General features: G+C 38.5%; 1 protein-coding gene across 7 annotated transcripts in view; it reads right to left on the minus strand.

Moving 5' to 3' along the window:
- ptprt (protein tyrosine phosphatase receptor type T) overlaps window positions 1-18,395 on the minus strand; it is a 1,496,000-nt gene that overhangs the window by 41,496 nt on the left and 1,436,109 nt on the right. For all 7 annotated transcript variants that reach the window (XM_059980706.1, XM_059980710.1, XM_059980709.1 and 4 more), the window contains 2 exons: window positions 18,158-18,194; window positions 2,948-3,045 (listed from right to left, as the gene is read on the minus strand). In XM_059980706.1, the coding sequence (XP_059836689.1) occupies window positions 2,948-3,045; window positions 18,158-18,194 (135 nt within the window). The remainder of the gene's footprint in view (window positions 1-2,947; window positions 3,046-18,157; window positions 18,195-18,395) is intronic.

Raw genomic sequence — 18,395 nt, forward strand, 5'->3', positions numbered from 1 at the left:
GATGGCACTGACTGGTGATCTGATTACATAATAAATAGCCCAGAAGCTGGTAAAGAAAGATTAAAAGTTCTCGTCAAAAAGATGATAAGGAAACAGTCGGCTCTGGAGTCCAATTCATTGGGTACACTATATTTAAAGCAGAGGCTGATAGGTTCTCAATTAGTAAGGGTGTCAAATGTTAAGGGAGAAGGCAGGAGAATAGAAATTGAGTGGGATATAAATCAGTCATGACTGAATGGTGGAGCCCAGAGGCTGAATAGCCTAATTCTGCTGCAAAGTCTTATGATCTAAAATGGACGAATAGTTTGTGTAAGTCAGATACACTACAATATGCAGCAATATTGAGAGCAGGAACACTAATTTCAATATTGTCACCAAGAGGAAGGATGGTAATGTGTACTAAACACATTCTCTGTTGCAGTCAGCATACCAACTGAACATAATGATTGTGGCATCCAGCCAGCGAGAACCACACTGTCCACTGACCGGATGCTCCTGCAAACAGACAAATCTTGTAAGTTAATGCTAAGTTCGTTAAGTTGATACTCAGTCCTTAAGTAAAATAGAGCAGGGAAATGGAACAAAATAGGCACGGCCACAAGTCTAAATCCAATTGGATGAGTGAGTGCTGGCCATCCCTGAATTCCATGAGCTGAGACCAATGCCATAGGAAAGGTTGCAACCAATAGCCATAATATACATACATCTGAAGCTCCTGCTCACAGATTTGCAAGCTGCTGATGGTTTAAGTAAGTGCTTCATATCTTCCTGAGTACACTATAACACAGTCTGCTTTTCCTCCCCCTTTCAGAAACTCAAACAAAATTATATGGATAGGCAGAGTAGGAAGACGAAGGCAACATAGATGATGAAAACACATTAATTGATTTTACAGTTGTTGCAGCTTAGACATTGAAGCTATTTAGGAACCAGCACAGTGGTGGGATCTGCATGCGGTGAGCCTATAATTAATTGATTTGTCCACTACATTTTCCAGTTACCTCTCTATCAATGTTTACTTCACTTTTTATGACAATTGTGATACTGTGGCCACTCTGCTTTTCTGGACACGCGTTCAGAAGCTTGGCTAAACAGGATGGAATTAGGGATTCTTTTGTAGATGAGAATCAAAACAGCTGCAGATGCTGGAAACGAAACAAGTGCAGAAAATGCTGAGGCTCAAAATTTCATAATCTGAGAACAAGGTATGCAGTGCATTGGCATGCCCCCACACACTGATGCTGCATTAGTAGCTGTGAAACATTTGCCCATTTGTCTGACCAGAAGGAAGAGCATTTCCGTGAGATGCCAGAGAAGCACCAGACCATTGATTTTAATGCTTTATGCATAAAACATCCTTTGTTGCTATTAAAATCAATGCCAGATAATTAAACACAACAGTGAACAAAATGTCAGCTTACTGCCACATATTATTGTCAATGTGTCTTTAGAGTGACTTGACTTCTTTAAATAATGTAATTTATTGTTATTCTATAGCAAAGATGATTAAAGCAGCCAAGCCACTGATTACAATGAGCTGATGAAAATATTTGCCTCAGTTCACTTCCAACCTTGTGTCACTTTGATTCCGGACATAATTTACTTCAACATAGATGAAGAAAGGTCAACCATCCATCAGAAGATGGTTTTATACCAGGCTATATAAAAATGTAATTCTGTCTAATCTCATACAAAACTATGTGGGCAGGGAAGACTTAGTCAACTGGAGAACATTAACAGAGCTGCATTTTAAACCCAGTTGAAAATATTTCATGATAAGTAGATCCTGCAATATATTTCATGAAAGTGTGTCATGAAAATCATCATGATAAGACACAGAATGCAGAGTCTTTGACTTGGATATTCCATCTGCTTAACTGGACCTTGTACTTCTGTTCTGCACTTGCCATCAAAGCATTATATAGGCAGCAGTATTCATTAACTGTGAAGTAATTGAGATTTTCAGCAGATATTACGTGAAGCTATATAATTGCAATTGCTTTCTGTAATGTGAGAAAAGACAGTAGAAATTAGCATATATCTATGTCTGTGTTGTCTGTGAATGATAAAGTATTACCCTTTAGCTCAGAGCTGAGCTGAAACCAAGATCTGCAATGATTATTGTCATGGTGGGCCTCAAGTCAATGAATCCTGGAAGGGACAGACCAGGAGGCATTGTGGTGGATTGGAGTCTCTAGGTTCGGAGCTGTACATGTTGAAGATGGAAATGAGGGCAATAAGCAGGGCAACTGTAGCAGGAATGAGTGAAGTTTTGTGAATATCTCATAATCTCTGCAAATGGAATAAACATTGTTTCTTCTTCTCTGTAATCCAATCCAGGTAATTAATTCACAAACACTTAGGAACAGGCATACCCAAAGTTTGTTCTTTTGGAAAGGAAACAGTTTTACAATCTAGCCATTTGCTGAAGTAACTGTAGGTACTCTTTCAGGCAAGGGATCAAGATACAGTATATCAGTTTATATGTTCCTCAGCATGATTGTGATGCATCCTGATATGTGTGTACCATTTCTGGTCACTAAATTGGAGATTGTAACTTGCTTGAAATAAAGCAACATTTTAGATTTTTTCTCACGTTAGAGCACAGCCTCAGTAAAATTAATTTCCCACACTTAGTTATCAAGCAATTGTTTTTTTTTCCTCAGTCAGACAGAAAATAAAAGGTAAAACACTTAGAATTCTTTACCAAAATTATGTAAGTGATGGATTATTGCCCTAATGGAAGTCTTTGAATTTCATTTTACAACCTATTGCGTATAATGAAAGACATTAAAGTATTTACTTGCACAAGCTGGAAACTCTACAACTATGAGGTTCGACAAAACTTCAAAGAAAAAGTGTTAACATTATCCCAAAGTAATTTATGAACTTAAAATTTTGCTACAAAACAGATAGATAGAAGATGAATTTAGAAGGCATGTCATACCCTTCCCACTTCGACCAGATTAGTTACCATGACGATACTGGATGAATTTTCCTGCCATATCATTCTCCAGAAATCTTTAACTGTTTCCTGCATTGGACCTTCAGGATAAGAAAATAAAATAATTGGTTAATTTTAATAATTATTAATGTATATAATGCAAAATAAATTACATTTTTGATAATAGTTATCTTGAGGAATATTATACTTATGTAATAAACAGCAAGGCCAAATAAGGCAGCTTACAAATTTAGTTCTTTTCCAATATTATTAATATTTATATAAGATTAAAGTTAGTAATTAAGAAGCAGATATTTGGTTGCAATTACACGGAAATTGTAACAAATATTCACTATTCAGGGTCAGGAGGCTTTTTGCTAAACTTAGATTCGAGATGTTTATTGTTTTTTTCAACTTGTATTAATTAGCTATCTTGAGAAATAATACCATCTAGGCTCAGGAAGCCTATTGTTGACTTAACCCAGACTGCAACTTAATCAAAAGAAATTATATTGTTAACCCAAAGCTTCTGTCATCTGACCTGATCAATGGGAGTTGTGAAAACATCATATGTAGACGGGCTTGTCATTAAATGACTAACAAAAAAAGACAAATATTAGAAGGATGTAATGGTGGAGTGGAATTACAGACATGAAGATCTACAGTCCACTCCTCAGCTTTGACTAAGAAGGATCTCTTCCTAGAGCTTCTTTGCAACAAACATATTCATCTGCAACTCACTGGTATGGTTTTCTAGTTTATAAACAATATTTTATTTGTGGTAGGAAATCCTTTGTAGAACTATAACTTACAGAATTAGTCCTAAAAAATAAATGTATTCCATTTATATTAAAATAGCAGTGTTTATCCTGCGTTGTTAGCTGAAATATCTCCTCCTGGTTGGAAAGGTATTTCTCGACTCAAATTAGTGATTATTGACAGTTAAACCTTTTCAGTAAGTCTTTGATTTATAGGTTGATAAAGAATAATCTCCTATATTGAGTGAAAATAATCTACATTTTAAGACTTAAATTATTGATAACAATTGTAACTTTCATGGAAAGCAAAATAGAATAAAAAAAAGAAATTAAGTGTTTTTAAAAAATGACACACCATTTATAAATTCAATCTATGGTAAGTCATAAATATTCTGACTGAATTTGACATTTGGTCCTATGGAAAAATGCCACAGGCTAAAATGTCCACAGCCCTTTAGATGATTTTTGAAGTGTTTGAAGTGCAAAAGCAATGACAAAGTGTATTTGGTATTTTTGGGTTTGAATGCAAAATTATTTCACATCTTCTCTGGTGCCACATATTTACACGTTAGGGATGTCGAGCATGCAAAAACTTGGCTGTTACTCCTCTCAGAAATAATTGTACATTCTACTGAGAAGTGCATCGGCTTCCAATAGCAAAACAAGTCTTAAAGTGATTATGAAAGCCTTTCAGCACCTTACCTGAGCCATTGTTGAGGAGTTTGCATTGCTTGCAATCTTCTATGATGGACAAGTTGTCTCCCATTTTTCAGATAAAGCCTTCTACATTATTGTGGGTCCCAGCTGCTCCAAAAAATCCCTGTGATAACCACCTCTGATGTGACAATATCTGATCACCCACTGGACATATATGATCCCCAGTCTTTACACCTCTCCCAATGAAAAGAATAGTTATCTAGTGGGAATTTTTGTGACTGCTTTAAGTTTTTACTGTGATGTGAGATCACGATTGTAAGTTTACCTTGCTTAATTCTACTGTTGCCATGAGTTTATGGACTGAAGTTGTGGAAGTTGGCATGCCTGTATAATGTGAGTGTAAGAAAATCCCTCGCTGTGGGTTCCACAAAAATTGGCATAGGGTTACTGTGCGTATTACTTTGGTTGGTGATGCATTGCGTGCTAGCATTTCTGGGTCCATCACTTTAAAAAACAAAAGATATTTCCAGAGAGAAGCAGCAGTAGTAAAATCATTACAGTCCCATGACATATCAGCTCCTGAATCCCTAGTTCTCCTATGAATTTCTGATCTTTTTCAGTCTTTTTGATCACACATTTAAGTTCCCAGGTTACTTTGATATTGATTGCTCTACTGTTGTTCAAACAGTTTGAAATAATAGAAACAACGGAGAACTGGAGCTGGAAAGATATTTGCAATTTGATAAGACTTTTCTCATTACCTTCCTTTCATTACATTCGGAAGTTTTTTTTTACATCTTACTTAAGTGCTCGTTATGTTCTACATATTGCAATAATATATGAGTGTTTGAGGAGAACTGGATTTTTCTTCGGGATAAGTTAGTCATGAAATAAATGTGAGGGCAGGGCTTCCACTTGAGTCTCTAAGGGTCATAAACAGGAAGTTCAGAAGTTATTCTGTGTGCTCCTGTTGAGATCATTGCTTCTGAGAGCTGGGCAGGGAAGTACTTTGTAGAAACAGCAGTCAGGAATCCTTACAATACCAACTCACAGTGTATTAACCCTTGAGTGATAGTGTTTGGGAGGACAATATTCTGTTTGTATGAAAATAATTATGTTAGTCTTCTTTTTGATGAAAGCAAGCAATGGACTTTATTATTTCCTCAGAGACACCCATCAAGGTAAATTAGATGAGTAGACTGAAAAATTGGGGTGGTAATTTTAAAGGAAGCTACAGAGCAAAGCACAATGCTTCCTTCAAAAAATTCTGGGTTTTGGACTTACAGTAGAGTAATCAAGGCTTGCCTCAAGAGATGCAAAGACATGATGCATTGACACAAGTCCATTCACTCACAGGATTTTATGTCTTATGCAATAAGTAGTTTTATTTTAGTATAAGGTTGCAACATAATTTGCAAATGGCAGCTCTCCAAAATTATATCAGCTAAACTGAAGTGGCTGCATTTTATCCAGGCTTACTTGGTTTTAAAATAAAATTATTATTTTTCTCAAACCAGTGGTAATGAACCTAGTTAAGAGACCTGATAATGAAGCTAATTTCATCTGCACTTATTTTCATTCAAGAAAAAGTTCACAAATTTATGCAACAAGTCCTCAAAAGCAAGTGAAATATGATTACACTATATTTCTTTTCTGTTGATTGATTAAAATATTTCATTTAATCTAAGAGCTTTATTTTCAAAGTATAATATAACAAACAAAGGATCATGCTCAGTTACATTTTCCACGACACAATTTGAAGGTACATCTTACGTCAATATTTTTACACACGCGCACACATACATACAACCAAACATGCATAATAAAACACAAAATGACACGCAGGTTCAAAGTATCATTTCATTAAGTGATTAAATATTGAATAATGTCTGAATTAAAGTGATTTGTGAAAACACTACATCAACTAATTAATCAAAGCTGCTGCATTACTAAATTACATAATACACATACATATAATACACACACTCTTAATTGTATCAGGCAAGCAGTTGTAGATTTGACAGAGCCATTAATATTGTTTATCTATAATTCTGCTACCGACATGTGGTTCATAATCATGCTTTAGATCTCTAATATCGATGGAGATTTATAGTGTGAGGATTTGTCTAAGGACATGTAAAGGCACAGTTTGCTCAGAGCCAATGCATCTCCCAGAATTCTGTGGAAAATGACGTTAACTACATATTAACACCACTTTTTAGTGAACTTAAAGGCTATTTAGTGACATGTGGAGAAATCTCACTTTATCAGAACGACATCTATATTTGTAACTCACACAACATTCTCCAAAATTCAAGACATGCTCCAGGAAATGTCTGATTTAATAATTTTGCTCTTGAGAACAATCTAAGTGCTTCACAATAAAACAGCATAGTTGATGGTGTATGTTAAAGTCAAAATATTCTCTTCTCTTCCCCATTCATTCCTGTCATTATAGAAAGCTACTGCCCTACCATTGTTGGAGGATACAGAGAGATTCTTGATCAATACTGTTCTCTCAGCCAGATTGTGCTTTAAGAGGCTATGAAACAGGGAAAAAAAGAGAAAATGTATCACATTGGGAACCCTGTGGTGCATTTAATTAGTATACTATCCTTTCAACTTTCAATCCTATATCTGATTTGAGTTGAGACTGATGATCTGACAATCCAATTCGAAGAGGCTGTAGCAACAGCCAAGAACACATCTATCAGCCTTGATGTGAGACTACAGAGGCAGTTCACAGAAGCCAAGTGGGAAGGAAGATAACACACTCTTCTGAGGCACTGATTATACACACGTTTTTGAAAACCAGAATTTTGACAGCTTGGGCTAAATAAAACATTTTAATATTAAATTGGTAAAATGGGATATTATTGTTACAGTGATAAATTTTGTTTAGCATGCCATCAATACATAACCTTTCTTTACAACCGTGCACTGAGGTAATAAAGGGAAAACAATAACAGGATGCAGAATAAAGTGTCACAGTTACAGAGGAAGTGCAGTACAGACAGACGATAAGGCGTAAGGCTATAACGAGGTATATTTTGAGGTCGAGTCCATTTTGTAATTTTAATGAACTGTCTAATAATATTATAACAGTGGGATAACAGATGATTTTTCTGTAAGATCACTTTTTCATTAGCAAGAATCTTTTTCCCAGAAAAACGAAGTGCCATTGCATAAAATTAAGCCAGAAACCATGACTGAGGTAAGTGCATTAATAGGCAGGGTATTGACAACAAGGGGACAAAGAAAAATCAATGGAAGGGAAGCCATGGGAAACCCAGGGAAAGCTAAATTCGAACTGGAAATATGGCATTGAGTAAAAGAGAAAGTAAGATGAAGTAGTATGAGCAATTAGCAGCAGACAGCTTGGAGCAGCTAATTGTCCTGTGAGCCCATGTTATTTCGAATGCCAGGTGAACAATATCGTCTTTAGGGTAACTGTAAGTCTGTGTCTTTACTGCTGCTTTGCTCACACTTGAGTGCTTGGCTGTGGGTGCCAATCTTTTTTTTTGCTGGTGGGGGAGGGGGATTGTTGCTTGCTGCCGCTTACATGCGGGAGGGAGGGGAGCTGGGGGGGGGGTACTTTGGAGTGCTAACATTTAACTGTCGTTCATTCTTTGGGACACCCCTCTGTTTTCCTGGATGGTTGTGAAGAAAAAGCATTTCAGGATGTATATTGTATACATTTCTCTGACATTAACTGTACCTTTGAAACTTTTGAATCAGGCTAGTGTTAATTAAGTGGGTTGCTGAATGGTCTGGCTCATTGGGCTGGAAGCACCTGTTCCACACTGGACATATAAATAAATAAATAAGATTCTAGCAAATTGAATGGCTTGCAGACACTACTCCTGTGTATGTGATAGATGAACTGCTTTGGCTGGTTCTTTAAGGTCTGGTACCTTTTTTCATAATTTTGGAATGAAGTACACATCCCTGTTAGTTCTGACAATCTCTGTAATGATCAATAAACCAATTGTTTGGAATCAAATGACCTTGCCTGGTGTCTCAGGGCTGGGTGTGTCTGCACCCGCACCATCTCCCTGCCCCGTCATCTTTTTCTGCCACCTGCAGCACACCACCCTCTCCATTCCCAATATCCTTCGTTCCCGCCAGATTTACAAACTCATTCTCCACTCCACATTGACAAATACAGCACTGTGCAAAAGTTTTAGGCACCCTAGCAATATATATAGACACACACACACACACATACAAACACCTAAGACCCTAAGACCTTTGCACATTACTATATAGAAACATAGAAAACCTATAGCACAATACAGGCCTCTTTGGCCCACAAATTTGTGCTGAACATGTCCTTACCTTAGAAATTACCTAGGGTTACCCATAGCCCTCTATCTTTCTAAGCTCCATGTACCTGTCCAGGAGTCTCTTAAAAGAGCCTATGGTATCCACCTCCACCACCGTCACCGTCAGTCCATTCCACACACTCACCACTCTCTGTGTAAAAGTTACTGCTGACATGTCCTCTGAACCTACGTTCAAGCACCTTAAAACTGTGCCCTCTCGTGTTATCCATTTCCACCCTGGGAATAAGCCTCTGTCTATCCACATGATCAATGCCTCTCATCATCTTATACACCTCTATCAGGTCACCTCTCATCCTCCGTTGCTCCAAGGAGAAAAGGCCGAGTCCACTCAACCTATTCTCAAAAGGCATGCTCCCCAATCCAGGTAACATCTTTGTAAATCTCCTCTACACCCTTTCTGTCGTTTCCACATCCTTCCCGTAGTGAGGCGACTAGAACTGAACACAGTACTCCAATGGGGTCTGACCAGGTTCCTATTTTGCTGCAACATTACCTCTTAAACATAATTCCGTGATTGATGAAGGCAAATACACAATATGCTTCCTTAACCACACAGTCAACCTGCGAAGCAACTTTGAGTGTCCTATGGACTCGGATCCCAAGATCCCTCTGATCCTCCACACTGCCAAGAGTCTTACCATTAATACTATATTCTGCCATCATCTTTTCTATCACCACTCTATCTAACTTTTCTATCACCACCCTAGGTTTCAATCCTTTTCAGTTAAAATTGCAACTTCCCTCTGAATGATTAACCTCTTCCTACCAAGATATCATTACCCTTTTCTTCATGCTTTTGAAAATCTGTTTAGCTATGCAAGTTTAATAAAATATGTAAGCTCGTTTGCTGATCGCCCAATTTTGTTGCCTAAATAATCCTCGTTGTAGAAGAACAAATAAATTTAGCGATACTGTGGAACATTTAACAAAAGGTAACTTTGTAGATTATTTTGAGAAAAAAAACTGTGAGAAAAAGTACAAGCAGTTCCTATTCACTCAGTGGTTGGATGTCAGAGAGAAGCTGAAGTACAAGTCACAGGTTGATGAAGTGCTTTTGTTTTGAAAGCATTAATAAATTGAAGGTTTCAAGTAAACCATCTCAGATTCTTGGAAGATTGCTGGCAGAATGAGCACTGATGAGACAGTCGGCAACACACTGAAGATTGATGATGGTGGTAGCAAGAATTTTTATCTTTGCCCATAAGCTCCTTAGATTGAAAAACTTCTTATCTTGTCGATTTGTAAGCACCAGGACACAGCGACAGAAGTTCGAGGCAGAGGAGAAAACTGGTTAAAGAAATAAAATGTTGCATCCTTGTCTTGCTCCAGTTACAATGGAAACTGATTAAAATTGTGACATATTGTTGAGTGACCACTCTTGTTGCTGAAATTCATTGGTTACAGTGAGTGGGAGAACAGTAGTGGATAAATAACAGTTGTGTACATCCAAAAGTTAGCTGTTAGGTGTCGTATTTGACAAGAATACTTGTGATTGTATTTTCAATAAAATGTCTGGATTTCCACTTGATTTCTCCTGTTGCAGAACCGTAGAAGTGCATATTTTTTAAAAAAGCTTACAAGATTAAAACTGTAGTTTTAACTCAAACAATCCAGAATTATCCTCCGTGTAATCCATCATTCTTTTTTACATTTCACTGTGGTGCTTCAATGTTGTTCAAACGGCTTTTTCTTGATCCATCTATCCAATTTAATCCTGAATGCTTCTACACCAAAAATTAACCCTGTCAATGAATTTCAGTAACACAATCCTTGTCGTAGAGCACAGTCCATCCACTGTTCTATCCCTCTTGCAATTAATCTATCAGTTTGACCAACAACTGCTCAATATGTAGCACTTCATTTTATCCTGTGTCATCCTTTCATAATTCTCAATATCTGAAAAGTGTTATTCTATAATCTGAATCCTGCTGATGGAACCAACCCAGGGTTACAAGTCTTGTCTTTCATGCGCATTTTCTTTATGGTGAATTACATCTCAAGTTTGCTGATGTGTGATAGGTAGGTGTTAACATATAAAACTAGATTGTAAGTTGCCTAATAGAGAGAATAATTTCATTCCTTTCAGGCTAGAAAACTGCTGCTAGGTTCCACAGAAGACTTTGTGGCTCGTGACCTGTGCACCAAGAATTGGGTGAATCTGTGCTTGCCTTGAGCTGTGCCCTGTGCTCACCTCGTGCAGGACACGTGATGGGTCGGTCGCCTTGCAGCTGCATGACTGCTAACATCCTGGAGTGTTTGCTGCCTGGCCCATTTCAGAACAGTCTGCCAGAGACAAGTCCTCAGTCCCTGCCTCTAGACTACTTTAGTGACATTAAAATGCCTTTCTTTATCTTTTCTAAGTCTCTCCAAAGCTCAAAAAAATTTTAAACAATTAAAGCCTTGAAATGATTTCTAAAAGAACAATACATTTATTTCAAAATACTTTTACCTAATATAAATGAATCAAAATAGAATAAGGAAGCAAACTAATTAGTTTACTTTACAGTTTAATGAATGTGTCAGTCCCAGATCTCTGGCCTCCTGGAATCAATATTGAAGGACAGATGTATCTGTTGTTCTACTGAACTATTGGCTAATATTCAGTGAGGTGGTGCCCAACGATGACATGGACAGAAAGACAAAGTGCATCATATTCAAATTTGCTGTTGGTACAAAACCAGGTGGGTAAGTAAGCTGCGAGGACAATTGAAGACAGGCAAAGCAAGAGAGAAAGAAGGTGGCAGGTAAAATGTAATATGGCAAAATGTGAGGTTCTTCGCTTTCATAGGAAGATTAAAATGCAGAATATGTCGTAAACTCTTTGATCACTGGGTCCTTGATGCACAACTTCATGAGAACTATGTCAGGATGTGTCGTAAAATCAGAAAGGTAAGTGGTACATTGGTCTTAATTGCAAGGGGTCAGGCTACCAAAGTTACAAAGGCTTTTTGAGATTATTATTGGCCGTCCCTCAAATCAGAAGTTGTCTGTGCCACAGATTTCAAAATGACACGAGATGACTCTGGAGTTTAATTCCTAAACATAAACCTCTCTGCACCGACACAAACATTTCCTCACGTGTCAGCTGCCTGCCGGACTTTTCCCCCCCTTTTCGGCTTTGGGGGCATAGTGCTTCTTCTTGCAGTGGGCCATTGTCATGTTTGAGCCTCCACTAAGGCCAGTTGACAGCTTGTGCTTCCTGTCTTGTGTCGTCTGCACCTGTGTTTTCAGACATGCTTTCGACTTGTCCTTGTAACATTTCCTCTGAACACTGCAGGATTTATGACTATAAATAAGTTGGACTGGAGAACTTGCTGGGGGAGATAACAATCTGCTGTTTATACACAACATCTGGTTCAGCAGAGACGGTGCATTATCTCAGAGCTGGCGAAGTTGGTTTGTGATGATGCTGGCGTTAAGAGTTTTGCTGTTTCCACTTGATATGTCAGATCTTCCAAAGGCCTTGTTGTTGGAACCCCTTTAGACTTGTGATATATTTTTGGAAAGCAACCTAGGTTTTACCTCTATAACAGGGTGTAGGGATAATGACAGCACTATAGGCTGTACCTTGGTGTCCTTCTATAGGTCATGGTTGATGTATACACATTGGAGCAGTTTTTCCAAAGGAGGCATTTTGCATTTAGGATTAGATGCTGAGTCTCATAGTTAATATCAAGAAGGGCTTTTATCCAGATAACAGAGGTGCTCAATTTCTCCAAGTTCTGACTTCTTATGGTGATTTTTAGAGAATCAATTGCAAGGCTGAAGGCTGGTGAGAAAGCAACTTAGTCTTCTCAATCTTAAAAGTCCGAGGCAATGGAAAGTCTTCTTGCAGATCCAGTACAGATGGAGGCCATTCCCTTTGTGTGTGTGAAAATAGAGGAGTAGAGGAGTAGACACGAGTTTCTGTGGACATGAAAAAGACACTTAGATGGTATGTTACGTCCCAGGTGCTGGGTTTAGGGCTGTCTCTGTGCCATATGCCTGTGAGGGTAAGGAAAGGATGATTTGGTAGATGAATGTGTAGCTGAGGAATTGGTGCAGGGAGAAAGGGTTTAGATTTCTGTATCCTTGGGATCTCTTCTGGGAAAGTATGACCTATACCAAATGGACATGCTAAATTTGAACCTAAGGGTCACCAGTATCCTTGCTGCCCAGTTTACTCGAGCTGTTGGGGAGGGTTTAAACTAAATTGGCAGTAGGATGGAAACTACAGCGAAGTGGCTGAGGATGGGGCAGTTGGTACACAACTAGATGTAGTGTGCAATAGGACTGTTAGGCGTGGCAGGCAGGTGACAGGGAATAATTGTAGTCAGTGGGATGCGTTGCAATGTAACATGGCACAAAATCTACAAGTGTGACAAACACTGGACTGAAAGTGCTATATATTGAATGGAATGCATAATTGAATGATCAATAGGTACGACATGGGCATCTGAGACGTGGCTGAAGATCATTGTTGGGAGCTCAACATTCAATGATACACATTCTATCAAATAGACAGGCAGGTAGGCAGAGGGGGTGGGGTGGCTTTGATAATTAAAATTGAAATCAAATCCTCGAGGTGACAATGATCGGAAGATGTAGAATCCTTGTGGGTAAAGTTAAGAAACTGTAAGGGTAGAAAGAGTCCAATGGGAGTCACATACAGGCCTCTGAACAGTAGCCAGGATGTGGGCTACAAATTATAATGGGAGATAGAAAATGCATGTCAAAAGGGCAATGTTTCAAGGTGCCACATATGAGGCTGCTTAACAAGATAAAAGCCCATGGTATTACGGAAAGATACTAGCATGGACAGAGGATTGGCTGATTGGGAGGAGGCAAAGAGTGGGAATAAAGGGAGCCTTTCTTGGTTGGTTGCTGGTGACTGCTGGAGTTCTGCTTGGGTCAGTGTTGGGACTGCTTCTTTTAGCGATATATGTCAATAACTTGGATGACAGAATTAATGGCTCTGTGGCCAAGGTTTTGGATGATATGAAGATAGGTGGAGGGCCAGGTGAATGTTGTTGAAGCAGCAGAGGCTGCTGAAGGACTTCAAGGGATTAGGAGAATGAGTGAACAAGTGGCAGATGGAGTGCAGTGTTGGAAAGTGCATGGTCACATATTGGTAGAATAAATAAAAGTGTAGACTATTTTCTAAATGGGGAGAAAATTCAAAATCCAAGATGCAAAGGGATTAATTTGTAGCTTGAGCTGGTGGTGAGGAAGGGAAATGCAATGTTAGCATTCATTTTGAGAGGGCCAGAATACTTTAAAAAAACAAGGATGTAGTGCTGAGGCTCTATAAGGGACTGGTGAAGAATCACAAAGTACAACCTCATCATGAACAACAACCTTAATTAGGGACAATAACAGAAAATGATGGAGACATGTAGAGTTTTTGACCTGAAACATTAACTCTATTTTCCTTTTCATAGTTGTCTCTTGAGCTTTCTTGCTCATTCAAGTGTGAGGGCTTTGCAGGCTGAGCCAGCATTATACTACCCTAATTGCCCTTTAGAAGGTGGTGGTAGGCTCCTTGCAGCCCCAGAGGAGTGGTATATCCACATTGCTGTAAGGGAAGGAATTGTAGGATTTTGACTTAGCGACAGTGAAGGATCAATGTGGTATGTGGCTCATAGGGCAACTTCTAGGTGGTGCCAAGTGGTTCTATCCCTCTCTAACTCCTTTCCAGCACTTGTGGTTTGTGATTTCCAAAGCCTTAACTATCCGATGATTGACAGGGTGAAACACATCACAGTGCCTACTGTGGCTGTAAAGGGCTTCACTGACCTGGAAAGGAGCCTATAAGTGACAAACTGGTCCACATAGCAATGGTGCAAGTGGAAAAGAAATCCTGGAATTTAATATTTGAGACAAAACCTGCAGCTTCTAATCTCCTTAAACTTCCTCTGCCACCAGGCTGTAGCTCCTTTTTGTCAAGATCATGTGGTTACTGAGTGCTCCACCTTGAAAGAAGTGCCGGCTTCTACGATGTCCAAAGCTTCCAAGCTCTGTGGCCATGGTGATGGGAATAATCTAGCAAATATAACAGTATCTGGCCATGACGTTTTGTCTGTAGCCAAGTTTTCTTGAGCTTTGTTGATAACTCATGTGGATTACTGTATACAATTTTGGTCTGTGTTACAAAAAGGTTGAACTTGCCTTACAATCAAACCAGCAAAGATTGTTAGAGAATTATCTTACAAGAAGATATTAAATAAGGTACAAGAATATTTACTGGAATTTTGAGGAATAAGAGCAAACATGCTGTGGTGAACTACATACACCTGTCTGGACACGCCCCCCTGCTGACTGCTCCTGTGGCTCCGCCCACTGACCGTGGCTCCTCCCCCAGACCCCGGTATAAAGGCGATTGGAGACACAGCCCCGGCCTCAGTCTCCAGGATGTAGTGTGGTGGTCAATTGCTGCTTGTTCTTTCTTCCAGCCAATAAAAGCCTATATCTCACCTCACATCTCAGAGAGTTATTGATGGTGCATCACTTGCAAGATTCTGAGAGTAATTGATGCCTAGATGCTGAAAAACGGTTCCCTCTTGGTACAGGGAGCCAAGGGACATTAGGTAAATTATCGTCTATCTTGAATTGAGTTGAAGAGGAAAATTCTTTGTGCAGCTGTTTGCAAATCTCTGGAATCCTCTACCACAGAAGCTGCTGGTGATGGTCACCTTGTATTTTCAAAGCAGAGTTGATTGATTATTAGTTCCTTGAAAATTAGCAGACTTGAGGCACAGGATCATTATGATTATATTGAATATTCAAGGAGTATGAGAGGCTGCATAGATCTTCATGCAGTCTTGCCAAAAGTTGGATGCCCTTTCTACAGTTTGGAGCCAATCCTGTACACATGACTATGAATAAGGTTTTGTAAAGACTCATCATCACTGTTATCGCCATTATGAATAAAATATAAAATCTCATTAGTATTTTATTAAACAATTTTTTTCACACTGGCTTCTGCCTTTAAATTCCTATAAATCTGTAACTGTCAGTGCCTCTTCCTTTTTAACAATGTTAAGCCAACTTCCACTTAAAAGTGTAAATACACCTGTTATTATTTTTTAAACAAAGTGCGCCTCCTCACACTTACTAATACTGAACTCCAGCCCCAGTATCACCTCTAGGACTTTGAAATAATTAAGGAAGCTGATGAGTATTTTGATTAATTAATAATCCACTTTAAAAGCATGAAGTGAAATTTCTATGATTCTCTCTGAGCAACCACAGGGTAAAAGATCCCCAATCCTTTCAATGAATAGATTGCTTGACCTCATGGAGTACCCTATAGATGTAAAGAGTTTCTATAGGCCACTCCATGAGGTCAGGTTAGTGTGCTGTTTACTATATACTGTACTGTTCACCTCTGCTGCGTGCATTTTATGAACATATTTACGGTAATCTTTTGGTTTACGCGCTGCGTTGTTTGTGGGTGCACTGTGGTCTGGAGGAACATTGTTTTGTTGTACTGTACAGTCAGAACTTGAACTTGATTTGCACTTATATGATTCCTGTCATCGTAACACAAGTATTTCAATGTGCTTCACAACCAGTGAACTATGTTTTCCAAGCACAGCCACAGCTGAGTTGTAACGTACACACAGCAAAATCCTACAAGTAAATAATGATCAAATAATCTATTTCTCTGATATTGATGAGAGATTACTATCAGCCAGGGCTCATAAAAACTTCTACAAGTTCAACTATCCCAATATCAGAGTGTTCACAAGGGTAGGCCCTGATTTACAGTACATTCTGATTTGGGGCAGCCTGGACACCTCACTGGCTTTGAAACAGAGTGGAATAACAAGCTGAAACAGCTGGACATAAAGTAAAGTCAGATTTCATCTGTGAACTGCATGCCGTTCCCTTTGTCCAAGTGTAGGTGCAAAGAAGAACATGAGTTCAATTGTAGTTTTTCTGAAAACCACAAAGGTACTACAGATCTATCATTTAGCTGTTGAGGATCATCCATTTTTAACACATACTCTCTGTGAAGAAAACTGAATCTAAATCTATTTAAATATTGGAAATATTGATGCTTTTATTTCTAGAAGCCACTCCATATTTAAAGCACATTAGATCACTAGGTGAAGACTTAAATGTCTCTTGATATAATTCCCCAACCAAGCCCGGTGTTGGTTTTTTTAGTTAACTCCACGTTATGTCAGATCTTTAGAAATGATCAATATGTTGAACAAAAAAAGAAATCAAATTATAAAAACTTTAATTGGCAGCAAACATCTTAAGGAACTTTACCACGGGGGAAATGATGACAGGAGAATGCAAAACAGTGGAAGCTGAGTGGAAGCATGGTCAAAAAGATATTTCTGAGGGATTTTTCAAGCTTGGATTGATTTTGACATTGAACTCTCCTGCCTGTCACTCATACACATAATGGTGCAATGACTGCAAATGTTGAGTAATTAATCTCACTTAGGTTAGGAAAACTTGAATGGCAGGAGGTTGTGGTGGGGAGGAAAGGGGCATTGAGCTTGCAGAATAGCATTGTTCCTGTTACTCTGAGCCTTTCAAAAATAATTTCATATGCATAGTAAGATGCCATTCATATTTTCCCTGGTCTGAAGGCATTCTGAAGGTAGAATTACCTCTAGGATGGTCTGGCTCACTCCTCCATCTCTAACAATGTCCATTCCCTTCTTCCTGCACCTTACAATGCACAGCTGCCCTTTTACCTCCTCCCTCCCCACTACCCAGATACCTAAATACCCCTTCCAACTAATTGATCGATAGTAAGTACAGCAACAATAAATTTGTTAAAAGAGGAATTACGTTCACTTTATAGGAGTAGTTGTCTGCTCTTAAGAATACACGTTTCTGATTCTAAAGCTCTTTTTAATTGAACAACCTTCCCAAATGAAAAGAAAGTGCATGGCAGAGATATGACTGTTGCCTTTTCAAAAGTAAGTTTGCACATTTGGTTGGAGGCCTGGTTCAGGTGACACAGGAATGTCACCTCCAGAAAGCACTGTGCTATCTTTTTACTTAAAATGTCTGAAGTTTGTAGTCTGTATTGAATATGGAAATTGTAAAATAACTGTCACAATTCATCACGGTGTTACTTATTTTTCATTAGTATTGAAATACAAGTCTGTCTCTGAGAATCAGTTAGAAATCCATCTCACAAAATCAAATTATGTTATCTGCAGCAGCTAATGTTTAGTAAGGTTTAACAAGTATTTCCTCATAAATGCCTCAAGAAATACTATTATGTAGTCATCCTATCCAGGAAATTGACACTGCATTTACCTTCAAACATTGCACCTACTTAATTTTCTGTTTCACGATGAACAGAACCACTTAAAAGTAACATAAAGACTCTAACATTATTTATGAAGACAATTCATTTTGATTTTTTTACCAGTACAGAACATTAAGATTAACACAGAAAATGCTGCCGTACATAAGGATAATTTCAGTCTAGTGCTCACCTTGAGTGGCTGTGTAGTGACGTGGCCTATGATAACCCTGAAAAAACAAACATAATATTAGAATTAAATCAATGCTTACACTGAGTGTTTCTATATGCTGTCGTAAAATCATAATGGCTTCATCACACCAGGGGCACATTCCTCCCCCTTTTGCTTTCAGTATTTCTAAGGGATCGTTCCATTCACAACTCTCACAAGATTCTTTGTGATCTAAAATGATCTTTATAATCTTTCTCTC

The sequence above is a fragment of the Hypanus sabinus genome, chromosome 9 (genome assembly GCF_030144855.1).
Source record: "Hypanus sabinus isolate sHypSab1 chromosome 9, sHypSab1.hap1, whole genome shotgun sequence".
NCBI classification, from domain to species: Eukaryota; Metazoa; Chordata; class Chondrichthyes; order Myliobatiformes; family Dasyatidae; genus Hypanus; species Hypanus sabinus.